The sequence below is a fragment of the Cydia strobilella genome, chromosome 3 (assembly GCF_947568885.1).
Source record: "Cydia strobilella chromosome 3, ilCydStro3.1, whole genome shotgun sequence".
NCBI classification, from domain to species: Eukaryota; Metazoa; Arthropoda; class Insecta; order Lepidoptera; family Tortricidae; genus Cydia; species Cydia strobilella.
The window spans coordinates 20,803,982-20,828,118 of NC_086043.1; the positions used below are offsets into that span (position 1 = coordinate 20,803,982).

Sequence of the window (24,137 nt, forward strand, 5' to 3'; positions counted from 1 at the left end):
TTACACGCGCACTATGCGCTTAATGTCGCCTCCCGAGGCGATTTGTTTGCCGATATCGACCTTAACGCGTAGACGTGGACTTGACCTGCAATAGTTACACGCGCACTACGCGCTTAATGTCGCCTCCCGAGGCGATTTGTTTGTCGATATCGACCTTAACAAGTATACCTGGACTTGACCTGCAATAGTTACAAGCGCACTACGCGCTTAATGTCGCCTCCCGAGGCGATTTGTTTGCTTATATCGACCTTAATGCGTAGACCTGGACTTGACCTGCAACAGTTACACGCACTACGCGCTCACTGTCGCCTCCCGAGGCTTGTTTGCTTATATCCACCTTAACGAGTAGACCTAGACTTGACCTGCAATAGTTACACGCGCACTACGCGCTTACTGTCGCCTCCCGAGGCGAATTGTTTGCTTATATCGACCTTAATGCGTAGACCTGGACTTGACCTGCAACAGTTACACGCACTACGCGCTCACTGTCGCCTCCCGAGGCTTGTTTGCTTATATCCACCTTAACGAGTAGACCTAGACTTGACCTGCAATAGTTACACGCGCACTACGCGCTTACTGTCGCCTCCCGAGGCGAATTGTTTGCTTATATCGACCTTAATGCGTAGACCTGGACTTGACCTGCAATAGTTACACACGCACTACGCGTTTACTGTCGCCTCCCGAGGCAATTTGTTTGCCGACATCGACCTTAATGCGTACACCTGGACATAGACCAAACTCACCAGCTAGAACTAAAAACACAGTGTTCTGCGACAAAAAAGTCTGACTGAAAGAGAAATCAAAGTACTGAATTGCGCAAACGAGATCGTTTTACGTTAGTTATGTAACTTGTGTAGGCGAGACAGTTCTTAGGTTTTTTGATCTTTTTCATTGGAAAGAGCCTTCCAGGTCTTTGTCCCGAAATATATTGATAATAGTTTTGATTTCTTTCGAATTTGGAATGTCGAATCATCAATGTGGTCCTTAAGGCGCTGTTATGTTGAATCTGGGTGAAAACGCGTTGACCACACCGTATTTAACTGATGCTGAGACTTCAAACCAAAACATTTCTTAAGTCATTAGACTTTAGAAGTATCATTGTATGCAGGCGATTAGAGCCCATACACACTACCCAACTTTAACCCGAGAAAATACGATCTGAATGTGTAGACATTCTGAACATTATCACAAAGAATCAAGGTACTAAATGTTGAAATAGATGCGTCAATTATATTTTTCCACTTAGAATTTGTATATTTTGACCAAATTGTAGTAAATATTTTTATACTTGGATAGTTTTGTTAACGATATTTTATTACATCGTTTATTGATTTTTTCTCGGGTTCATGCTCTAAATTTAGGCTTTGGTCAATTTTGTATATTTACGATACGAGACTCGACATCTAAGTCTACAACCGCTATCTATCTCTTTCTGTAGACTACAATTAAAGAGAGACAGTGTCTATCCAGTTGTAGTTACTACCCCCAAAATCGCAGAGCATGTTGTAGAAAATTTCAAAAAAATATGAAAAGTTACCGGAAATTTTAGGAAAATTTCACAAGTGTCAAAGGACATTTTGTGAAAGGAAAATTTCGATTCCCATACAAAAATATATGTTCCGAAAATTTTGCCATAAAAATTGGAAACTGCGACGGCAAATCAGTACCTAAAATGATTTGTGTATAAATACTGTGGACGCGTGTCGTGTGATGTTTTACCTCGTTTATTTAACTAATTTATTTTCCTAATTAAACTTGCAATCGTTCGTATCGTGCCAATTTGATCGGGTCGTTTATATTCTGCATCTTCTCAAATAATTTTTACGGTAGAAGATGCAGACTATACATGTTCTCTTACTGCCGAATTTTAGGTTAGGCCCCTCACACAGAATTTTCTTATTTATCCTTTAAGTATTATGCTCATTTTAAATGTACATAGTTTTTGATGATACTCCTAAATATGTAGGTATCTACTAAATCTATTATCAATATGCAATCGTGAGTGGGTGGCCTTATCTAGCCAACAGTACTTAAATTCATCAAAAACCCGATCGAATATGGCTTTAAATGTAATGGTCATGGAGACTATATAAAGGAGCCAAATCTCTATGTATGAAAAGTGTCCATCAAAAAACAGTACTTAGGCGGCGCCACCATACACCGAAATACTACCAAAAACAACCTACGTAATTTGGTCGGGTTATTTGTTGGTTCATGTTATACTCATGTCCCAGAGCCTAACTAGCGCCACCGGAGAGATTAGGAACTATTATTTAAAGCTGAAAGCGGTCACTTTTGCAACAATTCTGCCATAAGAGATTGGCATCCTTTCTATACCATCCATAGTAATGGTGTTGGCAACTGTCAAAGGTTTGCAGAGATGGCGCCATCATAGCTTGCCCCGTTTTCCATGAGATTTGGCTTAAAGGGCTGGCATCCAGGGCATTAAAAAAACAAAAATTTGACACAGTTTTAGGGTTTGACAGGGCAAGCTATGCTGGCGCCATCTGCTAATTATTTTGACCGGCCAACCCCATTGTACGAGTAATCTTGAAACGCCGAGACATTAGCGTAAGATAAATATCCATATCAAAAATCAAAATTGTATGTTAGTAACAGACTACACTGTGTAGTCGGGGTAAATGAAAATGGCTGAAGATGTACATACATTTTTAAAAGTACTCTCTTTACACCTCATGCATACCTTACAAATTCACCTCAAAAAACAATATAAAATACTAGCTTTTGCCCGCGACTTCGTCTGCGTGGACTTAGTAACCGCAGCTAGAGTTAGAATAGCGCCTGGAAATTTTTTCATAGCAATCTAAATTTGAGCATATTGTGCACACAAATTAGCAGGCACTTCGTTAATTATCTCAATTCCACTCCGCTTTTTACGTTCTTAAGGGATGATTTTTGGGATATAAACTATCCTATGTCCTTCTCAGGGACTCAACCTATCTCTATGCCAAATTTCATCTAAATCGGTTCAGCGGTTTAAGTGTGAAGAGGGAACACACAGACAGAAAGACAGACAGACATTCGCATTTATAATATTAGTATGGATTTTTAATATCGGATTGTTAATAATTTAAATAAGAAGAAAGTTGTAAATGAGACTCGTTTAACCTTATGTGTGCGGTGCGTCATCGTGAACTTTGTCTCAATGCACGAAGGTTGACACTGAGCTGTACCCGCGCGAGGAAATTGCCGCGCGAAGCCTTTCGGTCGGTAGAGACATGCCTCGTCCGAGGCAATGCGACCTATTTGACGTCTTGTCCGGTCAAAATTTTAAAGGATTAGATTTAGTAAAATGTACTTTCTGTAGACATGCCGGATACTAAACTAATTTATTGACATCTTTAGCAATTTCTATAGACCCGGACTATACGCCCTTAAAAAACTGTTTACAAAAAAGTAAATTGTGTAGTTAGTCTTTGAAGAACTGTAATTGCTATGTCCTTTCTGATGCCGGTCAGATAAGCACTAGGCTAGAAAGTTGAATCAAAAATATAATATTTATATCAACATACAGGTCACAACATACTCAAAAATAGTTTAGAAAGGCGCAAAAATACAGGCTTTTCCATCCGCGCCGAAAAAATCGATTGCCAATCTAGTCAGATTGTACGCAAAATTGTGTTGTCTGGTAATAGAAATAGTAATGTAATATTTTGGTATAGAGTAGTAATGCGAAAATGTTTTTTTTTTGTTTACATTTTCACACAAATCACAGTATTTTTGGTTCAACTTACATCTCTCCGGTTGAAATTTTATTCTAATGTTACCTGTGTGATATCGCTTCGTCGACTGCGTAAGTCTTTTTCTAGCGAGTATGTTCGAGAGAGGGACGAATGCCTTATGTGCTACTCTCTGTAATTGTTCAAAAGGTACCACTTTTCAATATTTTTTTGCTTTGTGCTAGTAGTGTTTTGTGTCATTGAATAGTGGTACCTTTTGATTAAAATTAGGTATCGCACTTTAGAGAGAGGCCACACACAACAAATCTTGATATGAAACTATCAACTTAATTTAAATTCATATTTCTTGTTAACTGAAAAGGTCATATACTAAAAAAACAGTGACTACGAGTAAGTGCTAGTGGCCGAGACCGAAACCGGCATCTTGAGCTTTCGCGGATAACTAACGCCATAACTTCCAAGGCCAACCGGTCACTCGATAAATGCAATCTTAGGCGCTTTTGACCATCATTCTTATATCCATACAAGAGAGTTAGACCAAGATAAGTCTGCAACGATTTTGATAGCAGTGTGCTAATCGTTGCAGTATTGTCTTGGTTTATCTATACCCGTGTGTATCCCATTCATTATTTCGTGTCATTCGCCTCTCTCTAAACTGCGAGTTATATTTGTAAAAAGCAAGGGTGATATGATATGAGCGGCCGTTATGGCGGCACGGTAGGCGATAATTCAGTAGGTGTATTGTCGAAAACGCGCCGCGCGAGCTGTTTTTGTCTCACTCTTATTTTATGTAACAGAGTGCGACGCGTATCTGATGCGCTATTAATTGATATGAGTTTAATGCCCGCAACACTTCGCTGTGATATTATGTTGCATCACTTTCGGAAATATAGTATAGCTACATTGGCCGCTTAATTTATAAAGAAAGTAAAAAAAAAATATACAAGCTTTTAATACTTTTTGCTTATAATTACAAACAATTTGATTGGATAATGATACAACAATTTTAAATGAGTTTACCCTGAGTATTTTGATTGCAATTTTAATTTTAGAAGCCGAGAGAAAATTGCCACGGCAATTATAATTTTTTACTTAATTTAACTGACCATCTTAAGTTCCCGGCAAGCTCAGTTCTCCATACAAACGTAGTTACGCTCTCATTTTAAAACGACTAGCTAGATTGCTCTGAAACTTTGTACTTACAATAGAATAAAGTATATCTAGGTCTGTAATTAGGTTATGTAGCTTCAGATACCATAGTTAAAAAAATACAGCTAATTTAAGTTTTTCATACAAAACTAGTTTTTGCTCCATTTCGTTTATTTTACAAACTGGAGCCATATAAAGTAATTACAGACCTAGATATACCTCATGTCATTGTGTGCAAAGTTTCGTTACAATCCAACAGGCAGTTTTAAAATGAGAACGAAACTCCGTTTGTATGGGAAGGTGAAATTCGGCCGAGCTTGCCGGGGACTGTTGATATTGATCTGTAGCCGTGCGTCAGTTCACGTCTTTGGCGGTGAAAGGGTTAACATTTGTAGACTATGGACTATGGTACGGAGTTAATTGCGCTGTTGCCAGCTCGCGCGGCCGTTTGTTATCACACTATTTTAGTTGGTTTTATTATTACTTATTACGTAATGTATAAGTGTTAAAATATTTATTTATGGTATAAATGCAACATTAATCCAGCTGTTTGTTTCACTTCTTGTTTCCATCGTTCTAAGTAAGATTTCGATAACATTAAAACGAGATTTATTTTATTTCAATTTAATTTTGCTTAATATTACCTTATTTTCAATTACAATATTCACTCAAACTTTGTCAAAGGAAAGTTATTTTATCGATTAACTTAATTCGTCATAACTTTTCAACCAAAACGGTACTTATTGTCGCTTGTCAGTAAGGCGCTATTTCCATATAGCTTCAATTAGAAATCAACCTTATCGACAACCGACAATGTGGTACGTTTTGGTTGAAAACGTCACAATTATAGAATATTCGAAAAGGCAGCGAACGCTCATGCGTCACCAGACATGTCCTTGTAGGTGATTGAATCTCGGTGTTGCCTCGCAGAATACATGTGGGGGTTCGCTTATCTACAACCGTATCTCGGCGCGGCAGATGTTAATGTTTGTAAGTTAACATTACAAGTGATTCAAACACGCCGCGAGCGCCTTCCTCAGCTTCAGCCTCACGTGCGGGCGGGCCCTCGCCTCGCAGAAGACGTGCGTGCTGCCGCGCTCCGCCACCACGAGCGTGTCGTGCCGCGGCAGGTGCACGGCGCGCCCGCCGCCCGCCGCCGGCTCCACGCGCGCCGCGCCGAGCCCCTCGCGCGCCAGCTCGAGCACCAGGCGCTCCACGTCTGAAATAATCAATAGGAATGCTGGACTTCCGGTTCGAACGCCATCTTGATAGTAGCCTCGTGATTAATTCCTTTGTTTTTTGCTCATTAATATTGTTTAAAGTGTAATATCGATAGCTTTATTATACAATAATCTAATGTGGTAGTGTGCAGTGAATAGAGAATTAATCTCAAAGCGTGTTTAACCACCATTTTGGAGTCAACGGCCGGTGGTCCACGTGCTTCTCGTAAAATCCAGCTATCGGTTTTACGAGACAACTACAACAACCACCGAACAGCGTCGTGCTCTAAGAGCATTTATTTTGTTCCTACCCTTTTACGTGACATTGGCTACGGGCAACACCGCCTTCAAGTCCATCAAGAAAAGAATAGGAATGCTAATGGAAATGTATTATTGGAACGAAGTTCCTTATCGGACGGGTTGCGGATGGGCGCTAGATGAAAAACACTAAGATTTTGCCGTCACAAGCCATACTACTGCGAAATATGTAATGAGACAAACGTGAACACGTCACCGGCCTATCTTAACTTCATTCGGACCGAGTGTTCCATGACACATCTTTTTTTTTAATAGTACATAATACCAGCCCGGAGTACCGTGGGGTTCATAGTATTAACAGCAATACTTGTACAGTGAACAAGGATATATAGTCTAACCCGTTCGTATTAAAATACCGCAAATCGATGTACAGGTTAGCCGTTTGGCACACACATACTAGAGGCCAAAACAAAATTTTTGACCCGCAGTTTCTAAAAAATTTCGCTGCGGGGGGAGTGGTAAAACATATTTTTTTTTGTATGGAAAAAAAAAAAAAAAATCCAAAACCTATGGTATGTGGTAACATACGAAAGGGCTTTTTGTGGCGATTCTAAAAATATATAACATCATTACATTTCGGGCATTTTTTTTAAATTAAAACAAAAAGAATTTTCGAAACATACCAAGTTTGGGTTCCTCCAGACACGATATGGCAGATTTTTTTTTGTACAATATACAACAAATGATACGTGATATCCTCATGTCTAACTCAAAGAAAGCAATTTTGAAAATAATAATAATATTTACCTTTTTTTTAGGAACTGCGGGTCAAACATTTTGTTTTGGCCTCTAGTATGTGTGTGCCAAACGGCTAACCTGTATATCGATTTGCGGTATTCCTTTGAAATTGGTGTCGAGCGGCTTACGCGGCGGGTGGCGGGAGGTAAGGAAGGGTAAGGAGGTATTTGCGATAAAGGAATTGTCTGGTAAAACGATGACGCCGCAGAAACCGTCGTATTGGAAGAATTAGGGATTTAATAAAACTTACGTAGAAAGTGCCGACTACAGTTGAAAGATGTCAAACACTATGAACATTCCGCCCACCCAGATTCCCGGTTACGACTGATCCATTCACTAAAACGCTTACCTAAATCTCCCCACTCCAACCTTGCCGGTTCCGGCGGAGCGTCCCCGGGCAGCCTCGGAATCGGTTCGACAGGCTGCAACTCTAGCCTGGAATCCCTCAGCGCCAGGAGAGCTTGTAGCGGCGCCGCCCTCAGGCCCGGCCGCAGCTGCCTCGGCTGTAAGGCTTGGGCCAGGGCGCCGGCGAGGATGCCCCGCGCGGCGCGGCGGCGGAGCCCGACGGCCCGCGCGCCGCCGCGCCGCAGCACCACGGTGGGCACGTCGGCGCTGATGTGCGGTCTGAAACGTGCGAATATAATCTAAACTCCCGAGAATAGCTTCACAGCATTCATATATATACATATAATCACGCCTATTTCCCGGAGGGGTAGGCAGAGACCACGGATTTCCACTTGCTACGATCCTGACATACCTCTTTCGCTTCCTTCACTTTCATAACATTCCTCATACACGCTCGCCGGTTTAGGGTGCTCTTGACCTGGCCTTTCTTCAGGATTTCCCCGATCTGATCAGAGAAAGTCCGCCGAGGTCTGCCCCTTCCAACTCCCGTTTCTACCTCTCCCTTATATACTCTCTTTGTTAGCCTCCTTTCACTCATTCTTTCCAAGTGTCCAAACCATCTCAACATACCTTTCTCAATTTTTGTCACTACATCTTCGCTCAGTCCACACTTTTCCCTTATCACACTGTTCCTAATTCTATCTTGTAATCTCACCCCACATACACTTCTCAACGCTCTCATTTCCACTGCATTGACTTGGCTTTGATGCCTCTTCTGCCATACCCAACTTTCGCTACCATACATAAGTGTAGGCACCAGCACCCCTCTATGCACAGCCAATATTCATATTCATATTCATATATTTATTGATAAAGTAAATTACACGTCCAGAGTACATGAAATAAGATTACAAAAGTAAACATCGTTTAAACTTAAAAACAAATCATAGCATACATATATCTTAAAGCGAAAACGGAAATACAATAATATATCATGTCAGTCGTAATTATAAATTCAAATCATTCTAAATTTGGTCACATAATTTTAAATAGTGTATAGTAATTCATATAATAATAAAACGTCTTAAGAGTTCGAAAAATATCTTATTTCATGCAGGCAAAGAGGATATAATATAATATTATAGAGCGGTACTGGCATAGCAAATTTTGTAACCACAGTAAATTCACTGCCATCTATTGACAAACTTTAAAACTAAAAATTTAGATTTGTAAAAATACGATAAAATGTATTAAAATATGGATAAATGATTTTTCTTATTTGCATTAATTATTTTTATAATTTTGACCCATGTTCTTTCACTGATATGCGTTAAAATTGTTAAATAACAAACGAAACCGTCAACGCCCTCTAAACGAGAGTAGGCCAAAGGTAGTGGCGCCATCTGATCGAGAATCATTTCATTGATTTTCGAGACACGTTTTTTCCTTAGAATGTATCCATCTATTACGGAGTTATATCTATCTTTGATGCAGGTGTACTGAAGGACAAAGCCCTATATTGTTCCCGCGTGAGTTATGGATTGTGAAAAAAAAAGCTTTAACTCACTCGTGAGTGAATTTCCGGCTAAGCTACCGAGACGCGTAAAAATACCTGGCGGGTCCCGCAGTAGGAGCGGCATACTGCTCCGGTAACGCCAGCTCTCGGGGCCGCAGCTCTCGGACTAGTTTGTTAGCCTGGCTGTAGTTGAGGGAGGTGTCTATGGGGCAGTGGAACGCCTTCATGGCGAGCGGTTGGAACGGTGCCAATGCTTCTAAGTACGGGAAGTCAGGCTCTGTGGACAAACAGTTTATCTATCAATAGCCTTGGAATCTCTGCGCGAACCTATCAGCAGAGAGTGATATATAGGTATATAGGTAGGTTATATAGGTATTTTGGAAATGCGATTTGCTTTCTCACAAACAGCCGTCGGCTATTCGGAGTGCGTTTTGCGCGCTCCTACAAACAGGATGTCGAAAGCGCTCAATATACTAGATCTGATGTTCGGAGCGCGCGCTCACATGCAGAACGCCTGCGGCGCCCTTTAGTATAGAGATACAGCGAATATTCGGTTACTATCCGGTATTCGGTCTAGATGTTACCTTTAAAAGAAATCAGCGAGTCTTGCATTGACAATATTTTGACCAATATACCTAAAGACAGGATATTCAGCCTATCCGGCCCTTATTTAATATCCGGCCGGATACCGGATAGTATCATTGCTTGATGATTAATTGAAGAAACAGTCACGGTCGTACCATTCCTCTCACTTGCACGCGCACTCATTTCGAACCTAATAGAAATAAGCCCTCGCGAACGTTCACTACGAAACAGGTCAAAATCTGAAAAATGCGCGTGCGCACCTGAAAAACCGAAATGTAGGTATAGTTCCGTCAGCCAGATACCGAATATTCGGCCGATGGTCTATCCGTTGCATCTCTACTTTAAATTCTCAGTATTTTCACTTATACAGTATCAGGTGTACCGAGGGCCACGTCACGGAGCCTGCACAGATTTAATATATACAAAGGTATACGCTAGATGACGCAAATATCGCGATTTGTATTGAAACCGAGCGTGCCGACTTTTTCATACAAAATTTACGCATAACATAATTTTAGAATGACTTACCTGCGATAGGAAATATGTCCTTGCCTTTGAGTGCTCGCAATTTTTGAGCTGTCGCAGTTAATTATCACGCAACGAGACATTTTTTAAGTTTTCACGGACGTCCGGCCGCAACAACTGACGCGCGTGGACTGTCAAGAGCAACGGTCAACCTCGACGCTCGGTCGGGGTAGATGCATTTGCTTCATCTATGGTATATTTATATCTGTGCTTAAGCCAGTGCACATAATTAGCTCCATGCATGAATTTATTTTTATTTTTGGATTCATAATTTATATCGTTGGAACACCGGAAATGATAAAAATACTTCTGTAAACCTTAACATTATTTTATTAAAAAATATTTAAAATGTTGAAAATTTTTGAGCGGTTGAAACGCTCATAATTTTTGGCGCGAATTCGACAGAGCGTGATGACGTCACACGTTGGGCGGCCCAACTGACGTTTGCTACTAATGACACTAATCTGTCGAACGCGTGACGTCACGTGGCGTTTCGAGCGTTTCGCTCACTAGCTTTTCGCGGGCAAATTTTTGTACTTTTTATTTATAATTTTGAGTGATTAAATGGTAATTTAAAAACGGAAATGCATTTGTAACATGATATAACGGTAACAAACATCCGAATAAAATATATTTCGTTCAAACATAGAGTAACTTATACTAGAGCGGTACTGTCATAGTAAATTTTGTAACCCCAGTAAATTCACTGCCATCTGTCGACACACTTTAAAACTAAAAATAAATATTTATAAAAATACGATAAAATGTATTTAAATATGGATAAATGATTTTTTTTATTTGCATTAATTGATTTTATGACTTTGACCCATGTTCTTTCACTGGTATGCGTTAAAATTATAAATAACAAACGAAACAGTCAACGCCCTCTATACGAGTGTAGGCCAAAACTAGTGGCGCCATCTGAACGAGAATCAAATTTTCGTGATTTTCGAGGCACGTTTTTTTCTTAGACTGTATCCATCTATTACGGAGTTATATCTATCTTTGGTTCAAATAAAAACTTCATGCAAGAGGCTAATTGTTGAGTTCGTAACGAAGTATTTACCAGTGAATATAACAGCGTGCATGGGATTGTGCGCCCACAGTTCCACAAGATGTACAGCAGCGCCGAACCTGAGACTCGGGTGTCCGGCGAACACGACGCACGGCTGCCGGAAGTCCCGGCTGAAGGCGTCGTCGTGCAGCCGGCGCGCGTGGCGCAGGCGGCCTGCGCGCGCCAGCGCCGCGTGGGGGAACGGTTCTTCCGGCAGGTATACCTGGAAAATTTTACATTTAGATGGATGCAATGAGGGCTAACGCGTATGAATTCGCCGCTAGGGGCGCTAGTGTAGATGGTGGTCTTTTCCATAGTTCGAAATGTCAAATGTCACTTATTGTCACTTCAATGACTGTCAGCTGTTCTTTAGTCTTTTGGACCACCATCAACAGAGGCGCCAACTGGTGAGCAAAAAAACGATAGCCCTCATTGAGAATGGATTTATAGAGGACTTCCGGTTCGAACGCCATCTTGATAGTAGCCTCGTGATTAATTCCTTTGTTTTTTTGCTCATTAATATTGTTTAAAGTGTAATATCGATAGCTTTATTATACAGTAATCTAATGTGGTAGTGTGCAGTGAATGGAGAATTAATCTCAAAGCGTGTTTAACCACCATTTTGGAGTCAACGGCCGGTAGTCCACGTGCTTCTCGTAAAATCCAGCTATCGGTTTTACGAGACAACTACAACAACCACCGAACAGCGTCGTGCTCTAAGAGCATTTATTTTGTTCCTACCCTTTTACGTGACATTGGCTACGGGCAACACCGCCCTCAAGTCAATTTATAACTGCGATCTAGCTATTTATGGATCGGCCATGAAAACAAACAGGGCGAATTCGGTTCACGCTTATTATTTATGCAATAGTATTGTCGTCGACCGATTTAATAGATACATAGAGTAACTTATACTAGAGCGGTACTGTCATAGTAAATTTTGTAACCCCAGTAAATTCACTGCCATCTGTCGACACACTTTAAAACTAAAAATGAAGATTTATAAAAATACGATAGAATGTATTTAAATATAGATAAATGTTTTTTTTTTATTTGCATTAATTATTTTTATAATTTTGACCCATGTTCTTTAACTGATATGCGTTAAAATTTTTAAATAACAAACGAAACCGTCAACGCCATCTATACGACTGTAGGCCAAAACTAGTAGCGCCCTCTGAACGAGAATCAAACTTTCTTGATTTTCGAGGCACGTTTTTTCCTTAGACTGTATCCATCTATTACGGAGTTATATCTATCTTTGATAGATAGAAGCGATTTGGAGTTGCAGGCGTCCATAGGCTCCAGCGACCGCTTACCATCAGGTGGGCCGTATGCCTGTTTGCCACCGACGTGGTATAAAAAAAGATTAGACAGTCACTGAGCAGTGAGCACGTACAGAGGCACGTACCAAGCCTGCCGCCTCTAGATGAGCTCCCATAGATTCCAGAAGGTCGTAGAGAACGCCTGAAGGGTAGACGGGGAGTAATTACCTTAGCCTGCTTAGCTTGGCTGACCCACTCGGCCAGTATGTTGGAGTAAGCGAGCGACGCGTCGGCGACCTCACTGAGCACGTACAGAGGCACGTGCGCCAAGCCTGCCGCCTCTAGATGAGCTCCCAGAGATTCCAGAAGGTCGTAGAGAACGCCTGAAGGGTAGACGGGGAGTAATTACCTTAGCCTGCTTAGCTTGGCTGACCCACTCGGCCAGTATGTTGGAGTAAGCGAGCGACGCGTCGGCGACCTCACTGAGCACGTACAGAGGCACGTGCGCCAAGCCTGCCGCCTCTAGATGAGCTCCCAGAGATTCCAGAAGGTCGTAGAGAACGCCTGAAGGGTAGACGGGGAGTAATTACCTTAGCCTGCTTAGCTTGGCTGACCCACTCGGCCAGTATGTTGGAGTAAGCGAGCGACGCGTCGGCGACCTCACTGAGCACGTACAGAGGCACGTACCAAACCTGCCGCCTCTAGATGAGCTCCCAGAGATTCCAGAAGGTCGTAGAGAACGCCTGAAGGGTAGACGGGGAGTAATTACCTTAGCCTGCTTAGCTTGGCTGACCCACTCGGCCAGTATGTTGGAGTAAGCGAGCGACGCGTCGGCGACCTCACTGAGCACGTACAGAGGCACGTGCGCCAAACCTGCCGCCTCTAGATGAGCTCCCAGAGATTCCAGAAGGTCGTAGAGAACGCCTGAAGGGTAGACGGGGAGTAATTACCTTAGCCTGCTTAGCTTGGCTGACCCACTCGGCCAGTATGTTGGAGTAAGCGAGCGACGCGTCGGCGACCTCACTGAGCACGTACAGAGGCACGTACCAAACCTGCCGCCTCTAGATGAGCTCCCAGAGATTCCAGAAGGTCGTAGAGAACGCCTGAAGGGTAGACGGGGAGTAATTACCTTAGCCTGCTTAGCTTGGCTGACCCACTCGGCCAGTATGTTGGAGTAAGCGAGCGACGCGTCGGCGACCTCACTGAGCACGTACAGAGGCACGTGCGCCAAACCTGCCGCCTCTAGATGAGCTCCCAGAGATTCCAGAAGGTCGTAGAGAACGCCTGAAGGGTAGACGGGGAGTAATTACCTTAGCCTGCTTAGCTTGGCTGACCCACTCGGCCAGTATGTTGGAGTAAGCGAGCGACGCGTCGGCGACCTCACTGAGCACGTACAGAGGCACGTACCAAACCTGCCGCCTCTAGATGAGCTCCCAGAGATTCCAGAAGGTCGTAGAGAACGCCTGAAGGGTAGACGGGGAGTAATTACCTTAGCCTGCTTAGCTTGGCTGACCCACTCGGCCAGTATGTTGGAGTAAGCGAGCGACGCGTCGGCGACCTCACTGAGCACGTACAGAGGCACGTGCGCCAAGCCTGCCGCCTCTAGATGAGCTCCGAGACACTCCAGCAGATCGTAAAGGACGCCGGAAGGGTAAACCGGTAACAGAACGCCGCCGCCGCCGCGGAGGGTTGTGGCGCAGTGCACGCATAAGTCGCCTGTCGAGGAAAAGCATTAGTCAGAATATTTTTTTCATTTCTCATGCTCTGAAAGAGAGTCATTGTTGTTCTAAAAGGTGCGCAGAAAATGATACGTGTCTGCACTAGAGCATTTCACGTTCGAAGTACGATTTTTTTAATTTTTTTACGATACGCAATTGAAATTTGAGTTTTTAAATGGATTTGTTATAAAATTTCCATTTTGACATTTGACTCTCCATTCCATAAATAACGATACTTTTGCCTGAATTGTTAATTGAAAGTAACCTCAAGAAATACTATAAAAATGTATACTTAACCATGTTTTAACAAAATACATGCATTTTACTTTCCTCGTATTCGAAATGAAAAGTAGAGTGTTTAACTCGGGTGAAAGGCATCATTTCTGCCTCGGACTATTGGCGCTCTCACTGCGTTCGAGCGCCAAAATACCTCGGCAGAATTGAGTGCCTTTCATCCCTTGGTTAACAATCTACTATACTTTTTTTTGTAAAGCCAATGAGGACATAATAAGATAGAGCGGTACTGTCATAGTAAATTTTGTAACCACTGTAAATTCACTGCCATCTATCGACATACTTTAAAACTAAAAATGACGGGTGACACCCGTTGACCACGAACGCTGTAAAGAGTTCGAAACGTCGGGATGTATTATAAATTCAATATACGCGATATAATCCGTTTTCATAGTTTTATTTCATGAGTAACTATCGCGGTAACCGAAGACAATACTAAAAATGAAGATTTATAAAAATACGGTAAAATGTATTTAAATATGGATAAATGATTTTTTTATTTGCATTAATTATTTTTATATGATTTTGACCCATGTTCTTTCACTGGTATGCGTTAAAATTATAAATAACAAACGAAACAGTCAACGCCCTCTATACGAGAGTAGGCCAAAACTAGTGGCGCCATCTGATCGAGATTCAAATTTTCGTGATTTTCGAGGCACGTTTTTCCCTTAGACTGTATCCATCTATTACGGAGTTATATCTATCTTTGGTAAAGCTATATTCGTTGTAGAACACAGATTTAATATATACGCTAGATGACGCAAATATCACGATTTGTATTGAAACCAAGCGTGCCGACTTTTTCATTATATTATAGTAGGTGAGTTAGTACTTACCAAGCATGTTGTCCGAGTTATGTGCAGGTTTGTGCGAGTGCGGCAAACAGAGTCAGCCCCACGTAATGCGGTCTGATTGATTGGTCGAGGGTACGTTGTCAGAGTAGATGCATCTCTCTTCGCCATTTTGTTAGGGAGTTGTACTAGATGAGAGCTCATTATAACCATTTGTTATGGGAGCTCTTATCAAGCATATTGTCCGGGTTAGCCGGGAAGCAGGTCAGTCCCACGTAATGCGGCCCGATTAATCGGTCGAGGGTGCGATGTCAGAGTAGACGAAACGCTCACCCATGCCATTTCGTTAGGGAGTTGTTACTACATAAGCGCTCATATAACCATTTTGTAAAAATTCTTACCAAGCATGTTGTCCGGGTTATGCGCGGGAGTCTGTGTAAGGGCGGCCAAAAGAAGCAGATCGGCCCCACGTAACGCGGCCTGATTGATGGGTCGAGGATGCGTTGTCAGAGTAGATGAACCGCTGACGTAAGCTACTTTTTCGTGAGCTGAGCGTAGAACCCAGTTTGCAGAGCCGAGACAGAAGCCAGATGACACTGAAAATGAGAGATTTGTTTAGTGATCGAAACGTAATGTGATGCGTAGCAGCCTTGCTTAGGGTTTCAAATCTCTTAAACCAATACTGGTCATACCTGGAGTAGCATCCAAAGCGCCATAAATATCCACTCGTTCATCATAACCAACAACTCGTACTCTTGCCAATGCCCGTTGTAACGCCTCAGCGGAATACAGGCGACGCCAAGCTCGAGGTCTTGACGCGTGGGCCAGTGGTGGTGGTAGAACGTGAAGGAGTTCCTTCCAGCGCTTCGCTGCGGCGCCGGAGCTGCAGTTTGACAGCCATTCGGAGAGCTCTTCGAGGTAGAATCTGATAAGAAACAGTTAAACATAACTTCCGTCACCGTCGACGCAAGCTCCTGATGACGCTCCTCGGTACGGAGTGAAACATGTCGAGCGTTTTCGACTTAAAATACGTGAGTGACCCGTTATTAATATGTTTAATAAACATAACTTTCTAATTAGTTACAAATTCGGTTTGAAACGGAAACTGCGTGAAATACGCTTTGACATTCAAATTAAATCTGGACCCGCTGCACGTTAGTTATAAGTATTTCTTTTTCTTCGTTAAAATATCAAAAAATGTTGCATATATCACCCAATAAGTATTCATTACAATTACAATTATTTATTAATAAATTACAATTTTACACGTAGTAATTACATTACAATACTATTCTAAATTGACATCATTTTTCATATCCTTACATTAAATTATAAAAATTACAAATATTACAATGCATTCAATGACTATTCATTTATTATGTTTTTTTATATATATATTTATATACATCTTATTAATATTTATATGTAATAAGGCCTTGGCAGAATAACAGCGTTGGGATTTGCCTCGCTTGCAAATTGCAACAATATGCTGAGACAGGGCCTCTTCCCTACTGCACACATTGCTGGACCCGTGTGTAATTTTTATGTTTTTTTATGTGTAAATAATTTAATTTTTTGTTTTGTTTTTTTTCTGTTTTTGTTTTTGCTATTATTTTTATATTCCCTTTTTTAAACATCTTTTTTCTTTCATTGTATTGTCCTGTGTTTGTGTGCTTTATGGAATAAATGTCTTTCTTCTTTCTTCTTAATTGTAAGTTATCTAAATTTTCGACATGGAAAGTCCTTTGCATCTACTTGTGTTAGTGTTATTGCAGCTACGAGCTACGAAATGGAAATTGACTTTGTTTAAAAGTCCATGTTCGTAGTAACCATCTAGGTTTCATTCACTACCTTATAATATAAATTTCCTTTATTTACCTACCTTAACCTGAGATTGATTCGAGCCCTACACCCCAGCAGGGGGTATCAGGAAATGAAGAAGAAGAACCTGACATTAGGAGATTCAAGTTTGTGTAGTATGGCGGCGGGTTTGTATTATCATAGAGTAACTTATACTAGAGCGGTACTGTCATAGTAAATTTTGTAACCCCAGTAAATTCACTGCCATCTGTCGACACAGTTTAAAACTAAAATTGAAGATTTGTAAAAATACGATAAAATGTATTTAAATATAGATAAATGTTTTTTTTATTTGCATTAATTATTTTGATGATTTTGACCCATGTTCTTTCACTGATATGCGTTAAAATTGTTAAATAACAAATTAAACCGTCAACGCCATCTATACGACTGTAGGCCAAAACTAGTAGCGCCCTCTGAACGAGAATCAAATTTTCTTGATTTTCGAGGCACGTTTTTTCCTTAGACTGTATCCATCTATTACGGAGTTATATCTATCTTTGGTATTATGAACTGTGAGTAAAATCCTACCTTCTACTTAGAAACCAGTGGAAATGTTTATGAGGTTACAAACCTAAGCTAAGTTGTAGGGTTTCCCAATCTGCAAAGTTGGCTCCGTACCTTTGAATCTTCGAACCTTTACCCTTTGAATCCAGGTGTATACACAACAAAAGGCAGCACCAGCATGCAGGTGTAGTGTAGTTGATAGAAGACAAGTATCGGTGAGGTTAAAGATTCTGCTGTGTGCAGCGGGTTTGTAATATGTGGTATTTTCTATAAAAAGGGACCTTATTGTCGATGGCGCTTACGCCATTATTAACGATGCTCCGATATAAATCCAATGCCGTGCGGCGCTGTGCGGCCTAAGTGCCATCGACAATAAGGTCCCTTTTCATAGAAAATGCCCCATATGATGTAAGTTAAATAAAATAAAAACTAGATTTAAGATAATTTGATGGGAGGTTTTGGGTCGAAGTCTAACCAGTAGAAGTGTGTTTGTGAGGTCCATACGACCTAAGCTAAGTTGTAGGGTATTACCTCCCAATCTGTAAAGTCGGCTCCGTAGCAAGCACCTGCCCTTTGAACCCAGGTGTGTCCACAATGAACGGCAGGGCCAGCATGCAGGTGTAATTGGACACCAGCAGCACGTCTAGTTGTGCAAAATCAACCACTTTATCCAGCGGAGGGGCCCACTCCGGAGCTGAATCTACGAACACGCGGCCACAGCATTCTTTTAGCTCCTAGAAAAAGAAAGAATGATCTGTAAATTGAAGAGCCACACAAACCTAGCCATACAATCCAAGTTACACAGTCATTTTAAAACAACTTGCTGAAATGTCATGAAGCTATGAATCGTTAAATCAGGGTATAGTTGTTGAAGGTATGCTAAATTTCAGCTTAGGGGGCATTCAAATAATACGGAACGCAATTTTCGAAGATTTTTAACCCCCTCCCCCCCGTGTAACGCGCTGTAACGATTTCGTGTAAACCCCCCCCCCCCCCCCCCCCCTCCCTCCCCCTACCTACAAGTTACGTAACACCCAAGTGATCATTTTTACCTAAAATTTAAGAAATGAGCGAATGTGTATGAGGATTGTTATGCGAAAGAGGTATGTCAGTATCATAGCAAGTGGAAATCCGTGGTCTCTGCCTACCACTCCGGGAAATAGGCGTGATTATGTATATTATTTAATAAAAAAAAACATTGTTACGTAACGCCTTGCTCCAACCCTCCTCCCGCTCCTGTAACGCATCGTAACGTTTTACAAGACCCCCCTCCCCCCCAAATTGCGTTACGTAATATTTGAACTTAGTCAGATATGAAATGATGCAAATACTACCTTGACAAGACTAGTAACTCACCCCTTCTAGAAGTGGATCAGTAATATGCGGTGGAGTGTACGAAGGCAGACTGGCAAGCCTTGCTGATGGTACTGGAGGCAGCGGCAAGAAGTTCAGCACAGAATGTGCCGACAGCCCGCAATCCAGCATAATGAGTAGCTCCTTGAACGATAGTACGAAGCATGGCTTCGCTGCATCACTGCTCAGACAATACTGTAATCACAAATGATTATTAGTAATTCCTACAATCGCTAACAATAGTTATTAATTTTGCAAGGGTTTTAAGAGGGTTAAACCAGCTTCGACACAACTAAAATGCTAATTGTAAAACATTATAAATCAAATCAAAATGAGCACTATTAAATATTTATCATTCAAAACCATCACTATAAAATAAATAAATAAAATAGCCTTTATTCCACCATAATTAAGTACTTCTTTTTTTTTTTTCACTATAAGATAAGTTCAGGGATAAGTTTGCCTTTGTTGTATTTCATTTACTCTGTAACTACTGTCTTGTGTTTTTTATTTCTATGTACAATAAAGTGTATACATACATACATACATATAAAATTAATTCTACCAGCCAACATGAGATTGCTCTAAAGGGGGCACAAAGTTTCCATTAGTTCTGTTGAGAAAATGAGCCTTTACGAGCTGGTGTGGTGAAAAATAACTTTTTGTACAGCTTGTTCCAATACATATGTTCTTTAAATGATTTTTATAAAAACCCATTTTTGTTTGGTGTTTCAAGAGCATTTGTGTGGTGTTTTTTTTTAAAACTTTGTTATAGTAGCTTGGCTTATATAGCACAGTAGGATATACACAACAAAAACTAAGAAAAAGCAAAATGAGTTTTACATTGTCAAATAATTTTGTTATATAAAATACAATGCTATGAAAAAAAAATTCTTCTTTAGATAAGGTTACAAGTAGAGAGTGAAGTTCTCAAGACAGTAACACTCAAAAATATACTTACCAACTTCATGGTGAGAACAGATGTCCTTAACCTAAAAGTACAAAAATAACAATCCTTGAAACCTAAAGCTTTACAGCAGCCAGTATACTTGGTTCATCTTGAGATCATTCCCGACATACGCTGTAACACATAGGTTAGATTACTTAGATGTCGCAATCCCAGAATGTCTGCCGGGAGCCACGTCCAAAAACAATAGATTTTCTTTAATTCAAAGGGTTTGCCATTGCAATATATAAGCAAATAGCTAAAAATAGAAAAAGAGCTCTTAAAACTTGAGCAAACTCTTATATTTTATGTATAAATTACGCTATTTTTTATTCTTTAGAAAGCGTCTGCAGTGTTTTACTGTTTTGCAGTGTTACCAGCCCGTATCCCCAGTTTCGGACGATGTGTATCGCAAATAGTCAAAACTATCAATGTTAGTGTGTCGTTAGTACATCAGGCTTCTTCAAAACAGGCAAATCATCGATGTATAGACAAATACATAGGCAAATGCTACTTAGGTACTCGATGGACGGTACCCGTGCCCGTCGATGGACGGTATTTCGGTAAAGATTTTCAAAATCTTTTATACTGGACGCTTGATGCCCAAAGGCCAAAAGGGACGGTAGTTCGGAAGGGACGACAAAGGGACGGTGTGGCATTAAAAAGGACGGAAAATCGTCCTATTTGGGACGATCTGGCAACACTGCTGGTGCTGTTTTGTACGAAACGTCAGTGTCAGTTTCACTTGACACTAATGACAGTTTGCAAGCGTTGTTTCAGTAACTTTCGGATATTACCCCGATTAGAAAAAATCTGAACGCTCCTTTGGGAGTAAAGAAAAACCTGAAAGAGTACAAAATATCCTATTACCACCTATTATGGATCTTTATTTACGAATATTTTACAAATTATGATCGCAGAATGCGTATGCTATTGTGAAGAGGTTTTATGAGCAATCGACTCGAGATTGACAAAGCTGTTTTTAAATATAGAATCGCAAATTGAAATGTCTATGGAATTCAAATTTGAGAACTTCACTACTCCAAATTGTCTAAAGCTCGCTCCACACTCGTGTGCGAATCGCGGCGCGAAGCCGCGAACGCGAGTGTGGAGTCTAGTTCGCTAATCAGCAAAATCGACTCCACACTCGTTCGGGGCTTCGCGCCGCGTTGTCTGGAGCTCAGAATAATGACTAAAGCAAAGAAGCCGGGCAAAAATAAAAGCTTGGTAAAAGATATCGTATTCACAACACGTTATTACTTTTTGTCTATGAGTGAGTGAGACAACAATCCGCAAGTTCTTTCGTTTTTTTTCAGTATTGTCATAAGATGAACTGAGGGAAATGTCAAATGGTCTTATGTGGTTCTATAATATAATCCAGCCAAATAAAATATATGTTCGTTATTTCACAGGTAGGTGTCAACTGTAACAACTTGACATAGTCGTATTATTTTAGTTGAAATATTTCGGGATGTTTTAGCGGTCATCTTGGTTTATTTTAATTATATTGTTGCTATTCCTGAAAGATAGTTGGAAAACGTGCTGAGTTTTTATTTGTAATGGTTTGAAGTTCCCTTTGTGATAATGTCTTGTGTGATCGAGGGCTGTAAATCGCATACAGGAAGAAAAGAAAATACGCACGAACCGATAACCTTTAATCGGTGAGTTTTGTTCAATTTTGAAGAAATTAATTTATAGGACCTGACCCTAAACATAGAAATCGATATGTTGTTTATGTAATTATTACTTGCATTCAAGTCTATATAGATTTTTGCATATATTTTCGAACTTTTCTGCTAAGTATGAAAGGTTATATTATTGGCATAGTGATGTATCGACCTCAGATCAATAACCTATCGACATTTACAGCTTTCTTATAGTTTGGCCCATGACTGTCTCATTTTAATTGATGAGTACAGTCAAGGGCATAAATATATATACATTCCCAAAGTCTCAAAAATATGTGTACGCTTAGACAATAAAACCGTGTTCACATATTTTTAAGCCATTTGTCTGGATTGATATTTTTGCCTTCGACTGTACCTATACTTTTCTTTGTTCTTACTTACTGGCAGATTGTGTTTGCCAGACTATAGTTTAATACTAAAAACCGGTCAAGTGCGGGTCGGACGCGCGCACCAAGGGGACCGTACTTTTTAGTATTTGTTGTTATAGCGGCAACAGAAATACATCATCTGTGAAAATTTCAACTGTCTAGCTATCACGGTTCATGAAATACAGCCTGGTGACAGACAGACGGACAGCGAAGTATTAGTAATAGGGTCCCGTTTTTACCCTTTGGGTACGGAACCCTAATAAAAAAGTCATTAATGATCATTGATGAATGTTCCTTTTATTAATATTGTTGGTCACAAAACTCAACTTTTTATTTCAGATTTCCAAAGGACGAGGAATAGGGGATATTACTGCAATGTTCTGCCACCAGAGTGCAGCACTAGCTTTTTTAGTGCACCGTAGAATAACTTATTTATACTGTACCTTTAACAGGTTTTTGACAAGTTTTCAGGGGACCTACCGGAAAACTCGAATCCGAAATTTCGTTATCTAGCTGCCTCTTTATCGCTCGAATACGCAAGAGTGACAGAGATGTTAGATAACGAAAGTTCGATTTTCTTGTTTCACAATAGACCCTCAGATTGTGATAGTGGCGCCACCTACGCCGAGTTTCGCGTAATATAGCCTATTATTAAATTAAAAAAAAAATATTACACGAACGTTTTTTTTTTTTCATTTCCTATTTGGTACAGTCAGCTGCAGAGAAAAGGTACCCCACGTCCATACTAATTTACAGAACTTTGTATGCAGGGGGGGTGCCTTTTCTCTGCAGCTGACTGTACATGACTAGAAACTATACTTAGTCTTTTAGCATTAGAAAAAACGGTAAACCATTTCCACGTGTCTTTTTATTGACAAGTTTTTTTTATAAATATAGCAATATTTTACTTATGAAAGCAAAAGTATGTAAATGATCGTATATTATATTTGTTGTGACTTATTTTCAAAGTGTTTTTCGATAAAACGACACGTTAAGATCGCTCGCCTTCTTTCTAATGATAAAAAAACGAGAGGTATAGTTAGACGGTTCTGAGTGGTAGACTGCAAATGAGATAAAAGCTATATTAGGTACATGCATTAATCCTCATATCAGGCGGCTCTTTGATTCCAAGGATTGCATAATTTTTATACTTTTTAATGATTTTAGAATATGCAAATTATAAAAAGTATAAAAGTTATGCAATCCTTGTATTCCACGCATTTCATTTCATTTCAACGAGCCGCCTGCTACAGATTTCTTGAAATTGCCGCGTTTTTTCAGGTTCAACTTTCATTAGCCAGACTATTATCAATTTGCCAATTTCGTGATTATTCTTTTACACGGCACATAAACTTATGCATAATTTATCGATATAAAAAGTCGACACAGTTACATCCCTAACAAATTATCAAACTTATGACACCGGCCGTAAATGAGAAATAACAAGCATATATGCATCTCTTTTCGGCACATTATCTAATTCGTAAGGAAGTAAAGTACGGGTATACATATTTGCGAAGCATTTTTGCCCTACTTCTATTCTTTAGTCATTATTCTGAGGTCTGGTCTGGAGCGGCTTATAGTTGGTCAAGTAAATCTTGTTAGTAAAAAAAGGCGCGAAATTCAAATTTTCTATGGGACGATAACCCTTCGCACCTACATTTTTAACACGCTTTTATTAGCTCGACCTGTATGTAAGTCACTATGTAATGGAATCTAAGGTAACTACTCGTAATTTAACCATCTTCCCGGTTTCCGATGAAGCTGATAATTTGCATACGCATGTAAGTCGGGTGACAATGCAATATTATGGTACCATCGAGCTGATCTGATGATGAAGACAGGAAGTGGTCATAGGAACAATGTGATAAAACAACGCGACCTAATTGTGTTTGGGGTTTTTAGAATTGTCTCGATGAGTATTAGTTGCCTGTGGAAAAAAAGTACAGTCAGCGATAAAAGCTTGTACCAAAAATTACATTTTTGCTAAAAACTTATTTAAGGTCAAGATTTGCTTGCCATAAAAAGTATCACCGTATGCAAAGGCATTAATTAGCAACCACAAACATTTTTACAAGCTAACGTTCCAAATATTAAATATATAAAACCTTATAAAGTCGATGATTGGTCAATGTCGACATATTATGTCGAGCAGTCATCGACTTCCGGTTTAATATATTTAATATGTCAGTG

The 24,137-nt window shown here is 40.3% G+C and overlaps 1 protein-coding gene and 1 long non-coding RNA gene across 2 annotated transcripts; one reads left to right on the forward strand and one right to left on the reverse strand.

Annotated features, from left to right (window-relative positions):
* The first annotated feature begins 268 nt into the window (after nt 1-268).
* LOC134756112 (uncharacterized) lies at nt 269-5,391 on the forward strand. The gene is made up of 2 exons (XR_010129103.1): nt 269-1,376; nt 1,409-5,391. It is a non-coding gene; the product is annotated as an uncharacterized LOC134756112 (long non-coding RNA).
* Nucleotides 5,392-5,446: 55 nt separating this feature from the next.
* On the reverse strand, nt 5,447-20,244 carry LOC134756108 (integrator complex subunit 9). Its single transcript, XM_063692923.1, has 10 exons — nt 19,904-20,244; nt 18,946-19,137; nt 18,121-18,323; nt 15,915-16,147; nt 15,624-15,818; nt 13,906-14,132; nt 11,164-11,374; nt 9,084-9,264; nt 7,476-7,750; nt 5,447-6,069 (listed from the first exon to the last, which is right to left on the reverse strand). Exons 1-10 carry the CDS (start codon nt 19,910-19,912, stop codon nt 5,852-5,854), a joined length of 1,944 nt encoding a protein of 647 aa, XP_063548993.1. The 5' UTR covers nt 19,913-20,244; the 3' UTR covers nt 5,447-5,851.
* Between the last annotated feature and the right edge of the window lie 3,893 nt (nt 20,245-24,137).

Excerpts from the sequence above, each read along its gene's own strand:
- LOC134756108 (XM_063692923.1), bottom strand. Across the intron at positions 18,324-18,945 it reads CTGATCCACTTCTAGAAGGG|GAGCTAAAAGAATGCTGTGG; the intron begins GTGAGTTACTAG and ends TTCTTTTTCTAG. Across the intron at positions 9,265-11,163 it reads GCACGCTGTTATATTCACTG|AGCCTGACTTCCCGTACTTA; the intron begins GTAAATACTTCG and ends GTTTGTCCACAG.